Consider the following 20766-nt stretch of genomic DNA (forward strand, 5'->3'; position numbering starts at 1 on the left):
AAGACATGAAGCAGGACTGCAAGCTTGGATCCCTGCCCTCTTTTGTGATACGTCACATGGAGTTGGAGCCAGGGAACAGGGATGCTGCTTTACTCTGCTTTCCCTGCTGCTCAAGGTGCTGAGGAAGATCAGGCAGATAAAGCAATTTTGATTTTGCTGTTTCTGTGGCTGCTCCTAGGTTTTCAGGCCTGAAAATCTAGAAATGAGTCCTCCCATAGCTGGTCCCAAGATCATCTTGGGGATTGGTATTTTACATTGTTTCAGGCTGGCTGTGTATGAGTTCAGCAGATCAATTTCCTTAAAGAAGGTTTCTCCACTGAGTTGACAGACTGATGAGCAGCAGAAAATTCTCTGCCTTTTGTACTTTTGTATATGGAAGATATTTGTGGCTTGATGTGGCACCCTAAGCATTACTCCTCTGTCTTGCTCATGGCAGAATGTCATGGACTTCTTTCTGTTGGGATTCAAAAAGGAACTCAAAGAACAGTTAAGATTTTCATCAAGTGATTCACCCGTAGGACTTGACCCTCATTTTGCACATTCTGATGGGGGACCCCAGTCAAGCCTTAGGGAAGATTCCTTTGATTTCTTTCCTTTCAGAGGGCTGTCCTTATTGCAGTACCTTCAGCCAGATGAGTGAGTGAATTGAGTGCCCATCATCTCTCCTCCGTATCTCCAACTGGTTTTGGAAAGAGTTTTTTCAGCGTTCTCTAGAGTTCATGCCCATGGTGAAAAGTGATTTCCACCTGAACAAACCCATTGTTCTTCTCATCTTGGTCCAAACCGAATATACCTCCTAGGTCAAGAAAATCTGCCTGTGTTGGATGTTAAGACTTGAGAACGTCTGTCTGTCTGTCTGTCTGTCTGTCTCTTTTCTCGTGCTTTAATTTTCTAAACTGAAGAAAGTATTTCTTTGGTTTTGGGAGTTGCACCATGGACAAGGGTCCAGCTAAAGACAACATTGCTAGACGGGACCGAAGCTGCATTGTGAGTGTAGAATCATAGAATATCAGGGTTGGAAGGGACCTCAGGAGGTCATCTAGTCCAACCCCCTCCTCAAAGCAGGACCAATCCACAACTAAATCATCCCAGACAGGGCTTTGTCAAGCCTGACCTTAAAAAACTCTAAAGGAAGATGATTCCAGCACCTCCCTAGGTAACCCATTCCAGTGCTTCACCACCCTTCTGGTGAAAAAGTTTTTCCTAATATCCAACCTAAACCTCCCCCACTGCAACTTGAGACCATTGCTCCTTGTTCTGTCATCTGGTACCACTGAGAACAGTCTGGATCCATCCACTTTGAAACCCACTTTCAGATAGTTGAAAGCAGCTATCAAATCCCCCCCCCCTCTTCTGCAGACTAAACAATCCCAGTTCCCTCAGCCTCTCCTCATAAGTCATGTGCTCCAGCCCCCTAATCATTTTTGTTGCTCTCTGCTGGACTCTTTCCAATTTTTCCACATCCTTCTTGTAGTTCAGGGCCCAAAACTGGACACAGTACTCCAGATGAGGCCTCACCAATGTTGAATAGAGGGGAATGATCACGTCCCTTGATCTGCTGGCAACGTACCTTGATCTGCTGGCAGATCGTGTTGATAAGTCTTGTGCAGAGCTTGACAGATGCCATTTGGCTAGAGGAATCTCCACTTCATAATCAGTGAGCACTGAGGCATAAGTTTTCAAGGTGTGTAAGACAAGTGACCTGTTATCTCCTTACTCCTTTTACATGTCATTATCAACTGGACCTCTCCGCTCTCTGAAAGCCTCCTTTGGCAACAAGTCTTGCTAGTGGCACTAAAAAGTAAACTCACCTCCTGGTGTTTAGTACTTGCTATATCCACTTTCTGTCCCTTAATGCACTGTCATAGGATGGGAGAAAAGAGAGAGATTTGAGAAGGTAAAATTACTTATAGGTAATTTTATCATAGTCTCATTTTCTCCTCTCCTGAATTCCACCTTCCATCTTGCTGTGTGGTATGCCACTGTGAGCTTGTTTTATTATTTATCTAGTGTACTGCTTGTCTTGTTTCTCCCACTGGAGGGAAGAGTCTAGATGAGGCGTATATCATCCAGGACAAAGTTTCAGAATGCTTTGCCTCTCTGCTTCCCAATAGGTGGCATCATAACATTGCCTATCCCTTAATCCACTAATGAAAAATGGGAGAAGAGACAACAACAAATAGATTAGCCAGAAAGTGATTTTCCCCTCTCCTTTGTTTAATATATTTGATAGTTTCCATCATAATATAATAATCCATTTTTAATGAAAAATGTTTACTGTATAGATGATTTTTTTACATATGGTCAAAGTGAAGGAAAAACGTCTGTCATTCTAGTGTTTTTAGTGGAAAATTCCAGTGCTTTCTAACTGAAAGCCTTGTGCTAACCAGAACTAGAACAGACAGACAGACACATACATACCATATTATAGTGAAATTTTTCAGCTGAAACTTTTTTTGGCAAAAAATGCACATTTGGCAATACCAAAATATTTTTCAAATTCATGTCAGTTTCACTGAATTGTACATGACAAAGGAAAAAGCAAACAAAATTCTTGAAAGTTGAAGTGGTTTGTTTTGATCTGATTTTTTTTATTCAAAATGACTTTTTGTTTTTTTAATAATTTCCTTCCTTTTTATTTAAAAAATCATAAAAATCAAAAATTACAGTTCAAGTCAAATGTAGCATTTTGTTTAACCAAAATATGTCTTTTAAAATGTTTTGAAAGTGCCTACAAGCCAAAAAATCAATGCGCACAGCTCTACATTAGCTATACATTATGTATTAAGTACTGTTATGTTCCGCTGGATGGATGTGGTTTGGTGGGAAAGGAGAACTTTCTCCAGTTCTACCCATTAATACCACATTTACCATTTAGTATCTGGGGTTTTTTTATGCTGAATTCTTTACTTAGTTTTTACAGTTGTTCGTTTTGTATCTCAGTTTATATAGAGATCAAAATATGTCTTCAGTATTAAAAAAATAAAAATCTGGCAGTGTAATGTAAGTGTAATCTCTTTAAAAGGGTGACCGATTTTGTACAATTATGCCTTAATGAAGAAGACAGAATTGAATGGTACTACTTAGTAACTTTAGGGTTTCTTTTTAGGGACATTTAAAATTACAACTGTAGAGGGGATTTCTGTCATTTTAAAAGCTGTTATGATGGAATACTTTTCTCAGTGATTTTGAGGAGAGACTTTGCCGTCTTTTGAGGAGTGGGGGATGGCATTTAGGATCCAATGGAATGGGACTTCCTCAGAGAAGGACAGAAGGAAGTTCCACTCTCCTATGTACTTTGTTTGATTCAGTAGAGTTTAGGGTCCATTGCTTGTAATCTTATTGTATAATATTTTAGTGGTACACATTAATACATAGAGGTAGGCAGTTGCAGGACTGAGCCTTTAGAGGCCACTTTGTTTCATTTGTTGTCAACTTATCACAGTTAAACATGTACCCCACAGTACCCAGGTGCCTGTCTATTAAAAAGTTTGGTCAAAACACAAATGATAACAAATACTACTTTCCTTAGTGAAATAGTGGAACAAGAATGTTTAAGTTTCTAATAAAAAGAAAAGGGGGAATTGTGGCACCTTAGAGACTAACACGGCTGCTACTCTGAAACCTAATTTCTAATATAAATATACTTGTTGAAAAAATGTCAAACAGACTCTGATTAAAAACAATATTGGACATAGAGAGTACAGTAAAAGTAATAACATACAGAGAATAATATTTCAAAATATTTACTCCATGGGGGAGAAGATGAAACTTAAAGCAGTTAAGCCAAAAGACTTTGGAGTGAAATTGGAGAGCAAATTTGATGAGAATTTTCAGTGCAAAAGCTTTCTTTGCGTCAAGTGATAAAAAATTAAATATGTTTTTTTTTTAATCTGGAATTATGGCTGATTCCAAGTACTCTCCAAATATTGTCCAACATTTGTCTGTCCTTAATGAATGCAGTTTGATCTGGGTTTATATAAATGGAGGCAACGGACTCCAGTTGACTGGCTAGTATTTTTGCTAAAATATTTGTCATTTTTCAGTAGTGATATGGGTCTGTGAGAGTGGCATAAGGGAAGGTCTTTTCCAACTTTAGGGAAAACAACATATAGGAAAAAGGAAAATAGAGCAAAACTAGAGAAATAGTTCAAAAAGATGGGAGTTTATTGTTACCGAAAATTAATTCACCAGTTACGTATCCAGAAAAATAGACAGAGAACAAATAAATACTTAGATATTTGGCTATTTGTTCAATAGTGAGAGAAAGTACATTGTCCTGCAAAAAAAAAAAAAAAAGAGATACCTATCACACCTATCCAATATTTTTAATATTTTTTGACGGGAAAGCCTGGTTTGATAAATATGTGTAATCAGAAGTTTCACCCAGTTTGATAAAATCACCAGAAACAATATGTCCTGTGTAGTATAAACAGACTCACTCTGGAATATGGTAACCCCTGGTTAAACAGAGAGATCTGACAGCTTGTATTAATGTAGAACGTTTCTCTAAACGAAAGATCAGTGTTGTAATGATTATAATTTTGTCTCTATTGTTTACATAATGATGATTTGTAAACCTGTTAAAACTTCCTAAATAAAATTCAGTGGTCCTGGTAAGGTAGTTCGGAAGACAACTTATAACAGGAAGATGTTTTTCCACATAATATCCCCCATAGGATATTCTTATACTGAGCTTTCCAATACTGAAAGCCCCACTTCCTGAAATAAAGATCAGGAGTACTTGTGGCACCTTAGAGACTAACAAATTTATTAGAGTATAAGCTTCCTGAAATGTAGTTACTGGCATTTGCCACCTTTAAATATAGTTTTAAAGCCCTCAATACATGAGGGAGCCTAATGGCTTGTGTGCACAGCCACATGCTGCCGACTACAGGGGTGTGAGTTGCAGTGTGCACTAAACTGGACTATGTTAATGCTGACTAACCCTTTAGTTTGTGCTAGGGCGGGTCTACACAGGACAGTTACAAAACAACTCTTTACTATGCACTGGAACTCACAGCCCCATAGCCCGCACCATGGGGCTGTGCAGACAAGCCCTGATATGGTGTGCCTTTACAGTGCAAATTTTTAGGCATCTTTCTCCCTTTTACTCACCAGTTGACATATACTGAGCCTTAGAACCTTCCCAATTATGCTTAAAAGAACACCAGCCATGCCTTCTCTATTACTCTATTAACCCTGTGGAAAATGAAGAACAAAAACAAATAGAATTAAAATCTGAGGACACGCTATCCCTAATTCTCCTTCTAGAACTGCATGAGTAATGTTTCTTTTCACTAAATTGTATTTGTAATTCCAGAATGAATGAAAGACTAAATCATTCTTGTGAATTGTTTTCTCAGATGGTGGATGCACAGAAGTTAAATAATTACAAATGGGTAGCAAGTGCTTTTTGAACAATTGCATCCTGTTCCCCAGTTATCAGGCTCCAGTTGTTCTACTTCACAGTCTGGTGCTGACAAAGCAGTTATCTTTTTCTGCTAAGTTAGTACTGCTGGGGAAGCCTGACTGAAAGGGACCTCTAGGGTATCAGCAATGCTGGGAGGGGCTGGGTGGGTCTTTCAGTGTCTGATTTCTCTTTGATAGTGCAAAAGAGACTTCCTTAATCCCCAAGAGATTGCTGTACTCTAGTCCATTTTCCTGGACTAGCTCCTGCTACTGCTGAATACAGGTCAACTGTGTAAAAATGGGCCTGCTCTCCTCTCTAGTGCCTACCAGAACCATATTCTCATCCAAATGAACAAATATTTTCATTGCTTCCCTGCTACTTTCCCAACCACTATGTCCCCTTATACTGCTTATAACAGTGGATTAAAAATATATTTGATATAACAGAGCTCACAGGACAACCCTACCTCACCTTTGAGCATATCCTAATAGCTTCCTCCTGCTCTTCATTCAAAGAGGGTTACCTGCTTGCATAATAACTAAAACAAAACAATAAATTGGCTTACTGAAATATATTTTGCAAAAGGTATCTACAGATAGTCCAGGTTAACCGTTATTGAAAGCCTTAACTTGTTCCAGTGCACTGACAGAACTTTCCTGTCCTCCCCTCTGACTAACTTCAGAAACCTTTATAAAAAAGAAAAGGAGTACTTGTGGCACCTTAGAGACTAACACATTTATTTGAGCATAGCTCACGAAAGCTTATGTTCAAATAAATTTGTTAGTCTCTAAGGTGCCACAAGTACTCCTTTTCTTTTTGCGGATACAGACTAACACGGCTGCTACTCAGAAACCTTTATGAGGCTGCAAAGAATGTCTGCCACATGGTACCTCTGCACAACACTGAATTCAGAAGCATGCAGTAATTTTTTCAGCAGTACTTCCCAACCACGATACCAAAATTTGTAGCCAGTGTCTTATGATTGGCATTCAGTAATGCAGTGGGTCTCCAGTTATGAATATTTCTGAAGTCACCATTAACAAGAGCACTCAGGAGACAGTATAAAGTGCACCAAAGTGCAAAAGCTTTAGAACTGCAGGCTGGGGAGGCAAGAGTTAACAAACACAGCTCAGAGATGGCTTGGGCTCATTAGCCTCAGTGAAAGCCAGCCAAGAGCATTTCTAAGTGAGAGAGCTGCAGCCAGAAAGGGACTGCTCAGACTAGGGAAATGAGAGTGTGGCCAGAGTGGGAAAGTTTTGTTCCTTACATGGGAAGTGATGCTAAGAGCTTGGCCAAAATTTCCCCAAGAGATGGACTATAATGATGAAGATCTGCTCAATCTACTGAAAACAGTAGATTGTGAATGCCAGTAAAAATGAGGTAGGATTAGAGTCTAAAATAGGGAAAGAACAAGTCAAAAATTACTTAGACAGGTTAGATGTCTTCAAATATATGTGGATAAATTGGAGAGAGTCCAGCGAAGGGCAACAAAAATGATTAGGGGTCTAGAACACATGACTTATGAGGAGAGGCTGAGGGAGCTGGGATTGTTTAGCCTGCAGAAGAGAAGAATGAGGGGGGATTTGATAGCTGCTTTCAACTACCTGAAAGGGGGTTCCAAAGAGGATGGCTCTAGACTGTTCTCAATGGTAGCAGATGACAGAACGAGGAGTAATGGTCTCAAGTTGCAGTGGGGGAGGTTTAGGTTGGATATTAGGAAAAACTTTTTCACTAAGAGGGTGGTGAAACACTGGAATGTGTTACCTAGGGAGGTGGTAGAATCTCCTTCCTTAGAGTTTTTTAAGGTCAGGCTTGACAAAGCCCTGGCTGGGATGATTTAACTGGGAATTGGTCCTGCTTCGAGCAGGGGGTTGGACTAGATGACCTTCAGGGGTCCCTTCCAACCCTGATATTCTATGATTCTATGATTCTGTGAAATCGCCAGGGCCTGATGAAATGCATCCTAGAATACTCAAGGAGCTGACTGACAAGATATCTGAGCCATTAGCAATTATCTTTGAAAAGTCATGGAAGACTGGAAACCTCCCAGAAGACTGGAAAAGGGCAAGTATAGTGCCCATCTATAAAGAGGGAAATAAGGATAACCCGGGGAATTACAGACCAGTCAGCTTTTCTGTACGCGGAAAGATAATGGAGCAAATAATTAAGCAATCAATTTGCAATCAGCTAGAGGATAATAAGGTGATAAGAAACAGTCAGCATGGATTTGTCAAGAACAAATTGTGTCAAACCAACCTGATAGCTTTCTTTGACAGTGTAACAAGCCTGGTGGATGGGGGGAAGTGGTAGATGTGGTATATCTTGACTTTAGTAAGGCTTTCGATACTGTCTCACATGACCTTCTCATAAACAAACTAGGGAAATACAACCCAGATGGAGCTACCATAAGATGGGTGCATAACTGGTTGGAAAATCGTTCCCAGAGAATAGTTATCAGTGGTTCACAGTCATGTTGGAAGGGCATAATGAGTGGGGTCCCACATGGATAGGTTCTGGGTTCAGTTCTGTTCAATATCTTCATCAATGATTTAGATAATGGCATAGAGAGTACACTTTAAAAGTTTGTGGACGATACCAAGCTGGGAGGGGTTGCAAGTGCTTTGGAGGATAGGATTACAATTCAAAATGATCTGGACAAACAGGAGAAATGGTCTGAAGTAAATAGGATGAATTCAATAAGGACAAATGCAAAGTACTCCACTTAGGAAGGAACAATCAGTTGCACAAATACAAAATGGGAAATGACTGCCTAGGAAGGAGTACTGTGGAAAGGGATGTGGGGGTCATAGTGGATTACAAGCTAAATATGAGTCAACAGTGTAACACTGTTGCAAAAAAAGCAAACATCATTCTGGGATGTATTAGCAGGAGTATTGTAAGCAAGAGACGAGAAGTAATTCTTCTGCTCTACTCCACACTGATTAGGCCTCATCTGGAGTATTGTGTCCAGTTCTGGGCACCACACTGCAGGAAAGATGTGGACAAATTGGAGAAAGTCCAGAGAAGAGCAACAAAAATGATTAAAGGTCTAGAAAACATGACCTATTAGGGAAGATTGAAAAAATTGGGTTTGTTTAGTCTGGAGAAGAGAAGACTGAGAGGGGACATGATAACAGTTTTGAAGTATATAAAAGGTTGTTACAAGGAGGAAGGAGAAAAATTGTTCCTCTTAACCTCTGAGGATAGGACAAGAAGCAATGAGCTTAAATTGAAGCAAGCGTGATTTAGGTTGGACATTAGGAAAATCTTCGTAACTGTCAGAGTGGTTAAGCACTGGAATAAATTGCCTAGGGAGGTTGTGAAATCGCCATCATTGGGGATTTTTAAGAGCAGGTTAGACAAACACCTGTCAGGAATGGTCTAGATAATACTTAGTCCTGCCTTGAGTGTAGGGGACTGGACTAGATGACCTCTCGAGGTCCCTTCCAGTTCTATGATTCTTGGTTCCATGAGTGGGTGCCACTTCGAAGAATCCAAACACCTGACCTGTGGAGCCAGAAAGTGGATGAGAGCAGAGCCCGGGGCAGCTGAGCCCTACCAATGGGAAACCAATCCTGCAGCGCTCAGCATGCCATACAAGTTCTCCCCATGAATAGCAGGTGAGGCTTGATCTGCTCTAGCGGTAGATGCAGAGTTTCATCTTCTCTCCATACAGGCCACCAAAATACAGTTAAAAGATTATTTTGATTTTACTTTGCACACCACAGCCAGCACTACATCTTTGGGTGTTTTTTAACGGTCTTGGGTCCAATTTTCTGTTCTGATAGCATGTGGGGTGTAATTGCCATCAGCTTCAGGTTGAAGTTGTGGCTCTTTTTTTATGGGGGCAGAGTCTCTGGTCCATCTGAGGTCAGGTTAGGAAGGCTGGATTGGAAGTGCAGTCCTACAGAATCTCCCCCTCCCCCACCCTAATGGCAGGAACCAGCAAAATCAAATTTAGGACTGCCAGTGGACCTAGGAAAAATCAGGAAGCATCATGGCCTGAAGTTCTAAAGGGTTCATACTAATTAATTGGGACAAAAAATAAAAGTTTAGAATAAGACAGTAAAATACCGGCAGAAGCAAAGACAAAGACCAACCAAGTTGAGCAGAGACCCTTCACTCTGGATTTTATACTTGCTCTATGGAATAATGCTAGATGGTTCACAGCATTTTGAATTGAATTTTCCCAGGAGCTCTTCTAACTTAAACAGTCTCAGCTCATAAACAAGAAAAACATATCCATAAGATTCCAGTTGTTGAAACAAAGTTTAGACAAGGTTCCTGCATGCTGTGTAGACCTTAGCATGACTTTGGCTAAATGGTTTTAGGTCTTTTCCAAAGGTTGTTTTGATGTTAATCTCTAGCACTCTAACCTTAGATCTGTTAGTTTTTCCTGGAGATAGGCCACACCAGCTGTTCATCTTGGCCACTGTCAGAACAGGTGGCTTCCTCCCTGCTTCTAGCAGATGCTGCTTCTCCCTCTGCTGAAGGCTGTCTGCAGACTCTGGCAGACATCACTTCTTCACAACCAGGAGGGCTAGAAATATATTTAAATGAAAGTGTAGGTTCACATGTTTAAGAGCTAGGGCCGTAGGCACTTCCCTATTGTATATATTACTTACACCCTGGGAGAGAGCTGGATTATCTGAACCCCAGAGAGGAGGAAGGAAGCCCGAGTTGCCCAGTGCAGCTCAGCATAGCACACGTGATCATGCTTTAAACATCTGTAGTATCTCATCTTTGCCAACCAGAACTCCAGTGAAAGTACCATGGTGTCCCTGACTCCATCGTTATCTTACTGATTCTCCCATTGACGTGCTTTGACACCTTTGTTTATTTACCTGTAAATTGAAGATCATATTTGCCTCCCTCCTGAGATTATGATATTTATAGTTTATAAGGTGCATTTGAGATTTTGGGAAAAGTGCTATAAATACGAAGTATTGTAAAGTATTATTATTCTGCCTATCCTACTGTTTACGTGGTTTCAGATTGACAACGTATAACGTACATTCTTTGTTTAGATCTGGCAGTGCGGAGGAAGTCTTGAGATCCACCCATGTTCTCATGTAGGTCACGTTTTCCCCAAACAAGCTCCCTACTCACGCGCCAAGGCCCTGGCTAACAGTGTACGTGCAGCAGAAGTTTGGATGGATGAATACAAAGAGCTTTATTACCATCGAAATCCACATGCACGTATGGTGAGTTTGACATCTATTGCGTTTAGAACTAAACTTGTATTTCTTTTCAATTTAACAGAAAAATTATTTATGGTGGTTTTGTTTTTTGTTTATTTTTAGTAGCTAAATTCAGGTTTTTTGCAAATTAATGTCTTTCACTGACATAAAAATGAACATTATCGACAGGGTTAATTTTTAATATCTCTTGGAAAACTGAGGAAACTCCAGAGGACTGGAAGAAAGCAATAGTTGTGCCTGTATTTAAAAAGGGTAAGCTGCATGACCCAGGTAATGACAGGCTGGTTAGCTTGACATTGATGCATATTGGAATAATGCAACAGCTGATACAGGACTCTGTCAGTACAGGATAGAAATACAATTAATGCTTCCAACTAGTTTAATGGAAGTTAGGTCTTATCTAACCAACTTGGCAATGTTCTTCAACAAGATTACAAGTCTGGCTGATAAAGGTAGCTGTTCTATACAGTGTTTTTGTAGCTGTGTTGGTCCCAGGATATTAGAGAGACAAGGTGGGTGAGATAATATCTTTTATTGGACTGACTTCTGTTGGTGAGAGAGACAAGCTTTCGAGCTACACAGCACTGTCTCGCTCACCAACAGAAGCTGGTCCACTAAAAGATATTATCTTACCCACTTTTCTCTCTAAAAGTAGCTGTTGACATAATAGATTTGTTGTTTGTAAGTTTGGTATAGGGCTGTACAATGTTCTGATTTTAAAATATTAATGATACAAAATTAATATGTTGCAAATTAATTTGATTAAAATACAGATCTGAAAACATAATTGTTAATGGAGAATTATAAATGAGAGAAATTGTTGCTGGTGGGGGTTCCAGGGATTGTTTTTTTTTTTTCCAAAACTTATTTGTAGGAATAATATGGAAAAAAGTACAAAATCATTGGTGCTAAAAGTTAGCAGGTAACACAGAGATTGGCAGGAGGGTTAATAATGAGGACAGGTCATTGATATAGAATGATCTGATCACCTGATAAGCTGGGCACAGGGCATTTTGATACAGCCAAATGAGAGGTCATACTCTAGGATATCCTTATAGGCTGGTATCTATCCTGGACAGCAGTAATTCTGAAAGATCATTGTAGTGAGCATCGAGAGTGATGCTATGGCAAAAAGAGTTAACATGCTCCTTGGATGTATAAACGAGAATATGAAGTAGGATTAGAGAGATTGTGTCACCTCTGCATATAGCACCAGTAAGACCATTGCATGAATATTGTGTCCATTTCTGATGGCCGCACTTTTTTTTAAAACAAGGTGATGGAAAAATTGGAGAGGGATGAGAGAATTGATAGAGAAATGATTCAGGGTCTGAAAAATATTCTTTACAATGAAAGATTTAAGGAGTCCAATTTATTTTGCTTGTCAAAGAGAAGGTTATATTATCACTATAAGTGTCTACATAAACTGAAGATATCTAATATTGCAGGAATAGGGGGAAGGAGATTAATTTAGATGTCTTTCTAATAGGGCTGTCGATTAATCGCCGTTAACTCACGCGATTAACTCAAAATAATTAATTGTGATAAAAAAATTAATCATGATTAATCACAGTGTTAATTGCACTGTTAAATAATAGAATACCAATTGAAATTTATTAAATATTTTGCATGTTCTTCTACATTTTCATATATATTGTATTCCGTGTTGTGATTGAAATCAGTATATATTATTTTTGCTTACAAATATTTGCACTGTAATAATGATAAAATAAATAGTATTTTTCAATTCACCTCATACAGGTACTGTAGTGCAATCTCTTTGTTGTGAAAGTGCAACTTACAAATGTACATTTTTTTTTTGTTATATTACTGCACTCAAAAACAAAACAATGTAAAACTTCAGCGCCTACAAGTCCACTCAATCCTATTTCTTGTTCAGTCAATCGCTAAGACAAACAAGTTAGTTTACATTTAAGGGGGATAATGCTGCTCTCTTCTTATTTACAATGTCACCAGAAAGTGAGAACAGGCATTTGCATGGCATTTTTGTAGCTGGCATTGCAACGTATGTATGTGCCAGATATGCTAAACGTTCGTATTCCCCTTCATGCTTCGGCCACCATTCCAGAGGACACGCTTCCATGCTGAGGATGCTCATTAAAAAAATAAGCATTAATTAAATTTCTGACTAAACTCCTTGGGGCAGTATTGTATGTTCCCTGCTCTGTTTTACCCACATTCCTGTTATAGCAATCTTGGATGATGGCCCAGCACATGTTGTTCATTTTAAGAACACTTTCATGCAGATTTGACAAAACACAAAGAAGGTATCAATTTGAGATTTCTAAAGGTAGCTACAGCACTGGAACCAAGATTTAAGAATCTGAAGTGCCTTCAAAAATCTGAGAGGGACGAGGTGTGGAGCTTGCTTTCAGAAGTCTTAAAAGAGCAACACTCCGATGCAGAAACTACAGAACCCAAACCACCAGAAAAGAAAATCAACCTTCTGCTGGTGGCATCTGACTCAGATGATGAAAATGAACATGCGTTGGTCCGCACTGCTTTGGATTGTTATTGAGCAGAACCCATCATCAGCATGGACACATGTCTTCTGGAATGGTGGTTGAAGCATGAAGGGACATGTGAATCTTTAACACATTTGGCATGTAAATATCTTACTACAACAGTGCCACAAGAACACCTTTTCTCACTCTCAGGTGACATTGTAAACAAGAAGTGGGCAGCATTATCTCCTGCAAATGTAAACAAACTTGTTTGTCTGAATGATTAGCTGAACAAGAAGTAGGACTGAGTGGACTTGCAGGCTCTAAAGCTTTACATGTTTTATTTTTGAATGCAGGTTTTTTGTACATAATTCTACGTTTGTAAGTTCAATTTTCATGATAAAGAGATTGTACTACAGTACTTGTATTAGATGAATTGAAAAATACTATTTCTTTTGTTTTTCTACAGTGTAAATACTTGTAATCAAAAATAAATATGAAGTGAGCACTGTACACTTTGTATTCTGTGTTGTAACTGAAATCAATATATTTGAAAATGTAGAAAACATCCAAAAATATTTAAATAAATGGTATTCTATTATTGTTTAACAGTGCAATTAATTGCATGACTAATCACGATTAATTTTTTTAATTGCTTGACAGCCCTACTTTCTAAACAAGATGCTTTAGCTCAACAACATGTCACTAGAGCTTCTCAGTGAAATGGTTGTAAGAATTTTTTTAATATGGGAAAACAACATTTTCCCCTTATCTCTCTCTCTTGGAAGTGACTGAGTCATTTTTACCTGATACTTTCCTAAAATTTTCAACATGAAACAGACACCTGTCATGGAGAATTACAACCTGTATGGTTAATGTTTGGCAAAGTTATAAACCACTGAAAACAGGGCCTTATAATAGGAAAGAGTTAGGCCATCTTAACCACAGGGAGCAATACTTTTGCTTGGTTTTCAGTGGTTTTCTGTGGTTTATGCTACTGCGCTACCTAAAATTATAATACTGAAATAGTGCGGTCTTGTGGCAGAGCTAGAAGTAGGACTCAAATCTTCCATCTGGAGCCCTACGTAGGATTATTTTTAACTCCGCTCCTGTGCTGTTCCCACGATTACGGCAGCAGGTCCTACAGGAACCTCAGGATCCTGGTTCAGCTGTAGGGCTCTACACTAGTCCTGTACAGGACTCTACTTCCATCTTCAAATCCCATGCTTTAGCCACGAGACCCGACCATCTCATATAGACCTTTATTTTAAAAATGTATCGTGAAGTGGAAACAGATTGTCATAAATTATAGGAAGCAGAATCTCCACGAATTGATCCGATTGCTGGAGGGATTGGAATTTAATCTGTAATGGAGTAATGGGATTTAAAAAAAAATCAGCCACTTACATATAGCTCACGAAAAAGTACAGAACACTTCAAACCTGTACTTATATGGATAAGCTGACATGACAGCTTGAAGCACACAGTAGACATATTTGCTGAACCTGTCAACACAGCATATTCAGTCCTGTGTCCCGTTAGATTTCACAGGCTAAGCATGGCTAGACTGGGTCAGTAATTGAATGGGAGACATACAAGGAATATATATACCGTACGTGCTGCAGGATGTGGTAGTGTTGATTCACTAGTTAACACTCTTCTGTTTTAGCTGAAACTTAACCAGTGCACATATACGGTTTCAGGCAATGTCTATGCTACAGACTTCAACATAGCTATGCCGCTAGGTCAGGGGTGTGAAGAGATGTGATCCCTGACTGACACCGCTGTCCTGGCAAAAGTCCCTACGTAGACTCAGTTATACTGGCATAAAAGTGCTTTACTGGAATAGATGTTTTTCATTCATAGGGTGGGTGGAATCACCTATATCAGTAAAAACACAGTTTTGCTGGTATAACTACATCTAGAGTTGGAGCACTTTGCTGATACACTATACAAGTATTCCTATACTGGTAAAGGGCTCCTAGTGTACATGTCACCTTTGAGGATGGGGCAGTTTTGACAAAGGTACCCTCTTTCAAAAGAGACATAACTTGGATATCCTTGACTGCTTGTGGTCGAAGACCTCACTACACTTTTCATAAGAGTAGAGATATTAATGCCAGTAATGGCCAAACTCCATTCCATTCTCCATATTTATTGTACTGTATTAAAACAAAAAAAAACATTAACTTCAACCCCATGCTCTCTTGTTTCACGATATTGGCACATCTGATTATCACAATCCACATATGCGTAGTGTTGTTCTACTTTAACATTACAGAAGTGATCCATTAAGAGTCAGAACACAAGTTTGATGAAACAGGGATGTGCATTGTTTTTCTGTATCTGTTGGAGATGGAATTGAATGCCGTCCAGAGTGTGGGAATGTTATTGATGGCATCATGCATGATGGGAAGGTGGCAATAAATGCTGGGGAATTTTCCCTTTATTTTTTAATTCCATAATTTTAAGGTGCTGGGTAGCTGCGGGATGTTGTGCTGAATCTTTAACTGTCATTAAATAAAGTTTTTCTGTTAGTAGCCTAGATTTTTTTTTTTAGTTGTGTTGCTGTAGCTCAGTGTGTTTAGGCTGTGGGGTTTGCTTTTTGTTTTTCCAAAAATTGTGCTGACTGAATTGTGGTTCCCATAACAATGTGATGCAACACAGGGCTCCTGGGTCCTGATACAGTATATTCCTTACTCTGCCCGCCCTTGGTAGTTTGACAGCCTCCCTGCGCGGCAGGGCTCTCTGTGGTAATGGGGTACAGAAGCATTCCTGAGGAAAGGGGGATCTCCAAGGAATCAATACTGAGATCATAAACCCAGTGGAGGACATAGTCATGCAATAGGAAATAGTGGGCCTTGCTTAGGAGAGAAAGGGGGCATTGGGTGATGGGGCACCCTCGCTGTCCCCATCTACACGTGCTAGCCATTTGGAATTTGGGAACAGATACATCTAAGCTCATATTAGCCATGTTTTTTTCAACTTGGACATGAAAATTCAAACACTTCACAAAATACTATTGGCATTTTAAAGTTATCTTAATCAAAACAGTTTTGGTGAAAGTTGAACACTTCCACTGAAACTAAATCTTTGGGAGAATCTTAACTATGGATAGTGCTATGGCTCCACCGGTATTAACATCACATTGTTCTATCTGTTAGAGTCAGTCTGTCTGTATCTCGGGTCTTCCTCCCATTTAGCAGTGGGGACGAGAGGGTGGTTGTGACCCCTGACACCTGTTTGCTATCTTCCTGGGAGTCTCAGACTCTAGGATGACAACTCATATTGTGATCTGACCAGGGAGAAAAGTATTCAGAGTAAGCCATTGCTAATCAGTGAAGTATTCAGCAAGGGAAAAGTCACATGCAGCAAGTAAAATCCTTGCATCTTATCAGATCTCAGACAAGTGGTTCAGAACTTTTCCACATGAAACCAACAAACCTGAGTATGGAAGAGGGAGGAGCTGCCAATGTAGAGTGCCTATTTCTTCTCAGAAAATAGTGAAGAGATGTGCATTTGTGGGCTTACCTTTTAATAAAGTTCTCAACTTTTACAACCTTATCAAGTACATCCTGTTTGCTTTTTGTGTTTGTTTGTTTGATTTTTTTTCCCAGTCTGCTGGCACCTCGGCTTCCCAGTGAATTGAACAATGTGTCAGAATGGCTTGGAATGCAGTGGTGGTTCTTCAAGTGCTGGTCCCTAGGTGTAGTGCACTTCAGGTTTACGCATTTGTGCCATGCATCAAGGACTGCAGAAATTTTCCTAGCAGAGTCTATCTGGTCTGAGTATGTGCCCCTGCTCTTCTTGTGCTCTGCACCGAAGTTATAAATAAAGGGGGCTGCCAGACAGCTGCCATTTTAGTTCCTTCTTACCACTTGTGGTTTCAGATGGAGCTGCAGTGTTCACACTGGCTTCTTCAACTTTTTCCTGTAAATAATTTGTAATAGTTTAGCTATTTAGTATAGTTAGGATGGATATTTGGGGTTCTGTCCCTTAAGATTTGGGATCCTCCTCTGGGTCGGAGAGGGATTCCTGTATTTCCCCACCATACCCCCGTTCTTTGACAGTAGTGGGGAGAGTCCCCCAAGGAAGAATTCCTGGCTTCAAAAACTTTATCAACTGCCACAAACCCTTCCTGATCACAGACTACCACGATGCCAGTCTGTACTGCTTGGAGGAAACTCATGTCTCATCCAGGTGAAGTATCTGCAAGTCGTCTCCAAGAAGGACAAAACAGCTGAGGAAGTTCCTGCTCCAAAGATACCTCATGGAGAGGTCCTTGAGTCCAGGGAAAACTTCTGATTGTGAGGACCTGTATGTTGGCCTGAAGAAGGTAGGAGCAGCCCCTTGAGTTTGACTCTGTCAAGCTCCAAGGCCTCCACCCCACCCCCACTGGCTGCTGCTCTTCTCTGAAGAGATGGTGACTCCAGCCATATCCTGATGATCCTAAGGCTTTCCAGAACTTGCTTAAAAGGGTGGCAGAGACACCACAGATTTCCCTGGAAGAAATCCAGGAAGCCCTGCACAGACTGCAGAACATCGTATGTAGCTCGAGTTCAAGAAGAGTTGAGCTTCCTATTAACAAGGCTATCCTTGAACCCACCAGGACACTTTGGCAGATGGTTCCACCAGTATCCAAGCAGGCTGAAAAGAGGTATTTCATATCTAAAAAAGGCACGGACTAACTATTCTCATATCGGCCTCCCAACACTCTGGTATTATCAGCTGCCACTGAGCGTAGTAGGCAGAGATAAGCCAGGTTTGTGCCTCATGAAAAGGAAGTTTTTACCCCATCTCGCTTCCTGAAAGGCTTAGTTAGTGTCTTCCCTCCAAATCTTGTACCAGCCAAATCTTGAACCTGGTTTTATCAACTCAGACAAGGGCAGTATTTGAGCCTCTGGCATCTTGCTTTTTGATACACCTTTCCATAAAGGTAACAGTTCTAGTTTTAATCATGTCTGCAAGAAGAATAGGGGAGTTAGGAGGGTTCCTGGCTGACACCTCTCACCATACAGTTTTCCAGAAGGATAAAATATTCATGAGACTTCACCCAGTATTTATTCTTAAGGTAGTGTCTTACTTTCACATCAATCAAGTATCCACTTAACTGTATTTCATGCATGAATAGGCAAGAGATGATGTGGTAGTCCTTGGATGTGCGTAGGGCCCTTGCCTTTTGTCTGCAGAGGACAAAGTAATTTCATAAGCCTCCCAGACTCTGTCTTATTTGTGGAAATGATGTAACGAGAGGATAGAAACTTACTTTTGTTTTAATGAAAGGATAAGAAAGGGGCAGAGGAAAAGGAAGGTGGCCTCTGGGAAACCTGGGGATTGCAAATGAGTTTGTGACCACAAGTTGAGAACCCTTGGACTACGGAAGGAAGTGGATTTTGAAGACAGATTTGAAGAAATGATGTGCGCTCTATTTGAATCTGTAGCAAGTGAAAAGTTTGAGTGGTGCTTTCTTTAGCAGATTTAAGGTTCCATTTTTAAACTTAGTTTTCTTTTATTCAATTTACTAATTCACAAGATATACATTCAAAGGCAACCTTAACTGAGACTTTCCAAACTTTTAAACACATTTAAGTTTAATGATGTCTTTAGAGAGGATTTTGCAAATGGATGGTGAGAATAATTTAGCACTCTTAACTTAAATTCATGCACTGTTATCAAGACATTCAAATATCCAGTCAAAGAGCCTTAACTGTGAATTTGCTAATATGTTCTCACTTTAAACAGATTTTTTTAAAAAAGAATTCAATTTGCACTGTGTTTGAAAGAACTGTTGTTGTTAAAATATTAATAAATTTAATAATAATGAAACCAAATCCAGGGCCCAGCAATGGGAGTTTTTTTTCCCCTGGGAAAGCACTGCAGGATCAGTTTCCTAATAGTCTATATTGCTAATCTAACAGAAAGCACCTGTTCTTATTCTTCTATTGTATTTTATTTTATTGTAGGAGCCCTATGGAGATGTGACAGAAAGGAGGCTGCTTCGAGAGAAGCTCAAATGTAAAGACTTTAAATGGTTTTTGGAGAATATTTACCCTGAACTTCATGTACCTGAAGACAGAGCTGGCTTCTTTGGAATGGTAAGCAACATGCTTCACTGGTCTCTGGAAAGTGTCTCCCTAAGTCACTCTCTCCTCTCTTTTATGAGTTAAATATGGAAGATAAAGATGTACCTGATATTTTTATTCCAGAAAACATTGATTTTGGTAGAATTTAATTAGACTTGGTAGACACTAAAATTTGGGGGTATTAGAAATTTAAAATAAAGTAAAATAGTATGGTTAAGACCAAAACCTGCCATAAATTGCAGCTCAAAATTAAGTCTTACGTGGGCCAATGGGGATATTGAGTATGGCTTTCAACATTTCTTAAAAGATTACAGATAAGGAAAAAAAGCATTTGTTGGGGCTTGGGGCTATGTTTTTAGTTTTGAACTTGAAAACAGGAATAAAGTGCTTTTAAACGTATATGAACACATAACAGATTAGACTAATAGTCAAGAAATAAAACTCTTCTTTTTCTATTAATGATTTCTATTAATGATTTTTTTTAGAATTTTATTTTTATTTGTAGCAATAAAAAGCACCCACACCAATCAGCTGAGCATTTTGTTGATTATCAGTAATACACACCTCAGTTAGTATCACTCCTTCTACCAAGCAGCAATCCTTAATGTAAAAAATACTAATAATCCAGTACACCAAATAGCAGCTCAATTTCTGAACTTCCCTCAAAAGGGCTCCAAAGCATGCCATTAAAGCTGACAAATCTGAACTGTTTGGGGCCAGTTTTAGGAAGATATTCCAGAGCCCTGGGGGCCTTATGGAGAATACTCAGCCAGCTGTCCCCTCTCTGTTATGTCAAGCATGAGCACCTCTAGTGATCACAACTGTAGTGCTCTGTCATGGGGAGCGGTGGGCGGTAGTCATCCTTCAGATATCTGGTCCCAGACCCTTTGGGACTTTATGTTAGTTTTGTTAGTTTATGTTATGTTAGTTTTGACATACTAACACTTGAGCACAGGTGTCATGTGCTGTTTAAGACACTCAGGGGTACATCTACACTGCAAAAAATCTGAAAGATAAGGCTGTACCCTTCTGGCCAGGCATGGACAAGTAAATGATCCTAAATGTCACCTGGTCTTCTAAGTGTAGCTGTGGTTACCCCAAGTTTATAATCTCGGGCCCTTCCTAGAGCAAGTTCTGACACTGCTGGTTTTTAATTTCAGGCAACCAACATCACCTAAGTCTTGTCCTGACTGAGCCAGACTGACCTAACATGCTTTAATACTGCCAAGTGCTGGATTAGTCACTTAACTGCCTCTACTGGATTTTTCTCAGTGGAGAAATAAAGCTGTGTGTTGTCAGTGTACTGAAAACACCATAGCCCAAGTATCCTCATTCACTCCCCTAACAGACTGTGACATTCCCCTGGTGTTATCTGGACCGGTGATCTGCTAGGCCACTCCAATCCTCAGCTCTGGGAGCCAGCCTTACCCTGCTCTGCTGTGAGAACCCCCACTCCCAGGATGTTCACACACAGCCTCTGGCATGTAAGCTGCTCCCAGCTACGTGAATGAGCACTTTTGGCCAGCCGCTGCTTGGGTTGTTCAACCGAATATCTCCGGTCCCAGCCACAACCCTAGGAATCTCCATCTTGCAGTGTCCAGTTA

At 39.8% G+C, this 20766-nt stretch overlaps 1 protein-coding gene across 1 annotated transcript in view; it reads left to right on the forward strand.

The window, feature by feature from the left end:
- Positions 1-20766, forward strand: part of GALNT12 (polypeptide N-acetylgalactosaminyltransferase 12) — an 85121-nt gene that overhangs the window by 40336 nt on the left and 24019 nt on the right. The window contains exons 6-7 of the mRNA XM_048839472.2: positions 10441-10617; positions 19043-19174. Coding sequence (XP_048695429.1) covers positions 10441-10617; positions 19043-19174 — 309 coding nt within the window. The remainder of the gene's footprint in view (positions 1-10440; positions 10618-19042; positions 19175-20766) is intronic.

The sequence above is a fragment of the Caretta caretta genome, chromosome 2 (genome assembly GCF_965140235.1).
Source record: "Caretta caretta isolate rCarCar2 chromosome 2, rCarCar1.hap1, whole genome shotgun sequence".
Classification (NCBI taxonomy): Eukaryota; Metazoa; Chordata; order Testudines; family Cheloniidae; genus Caretta; species Caretta caretta.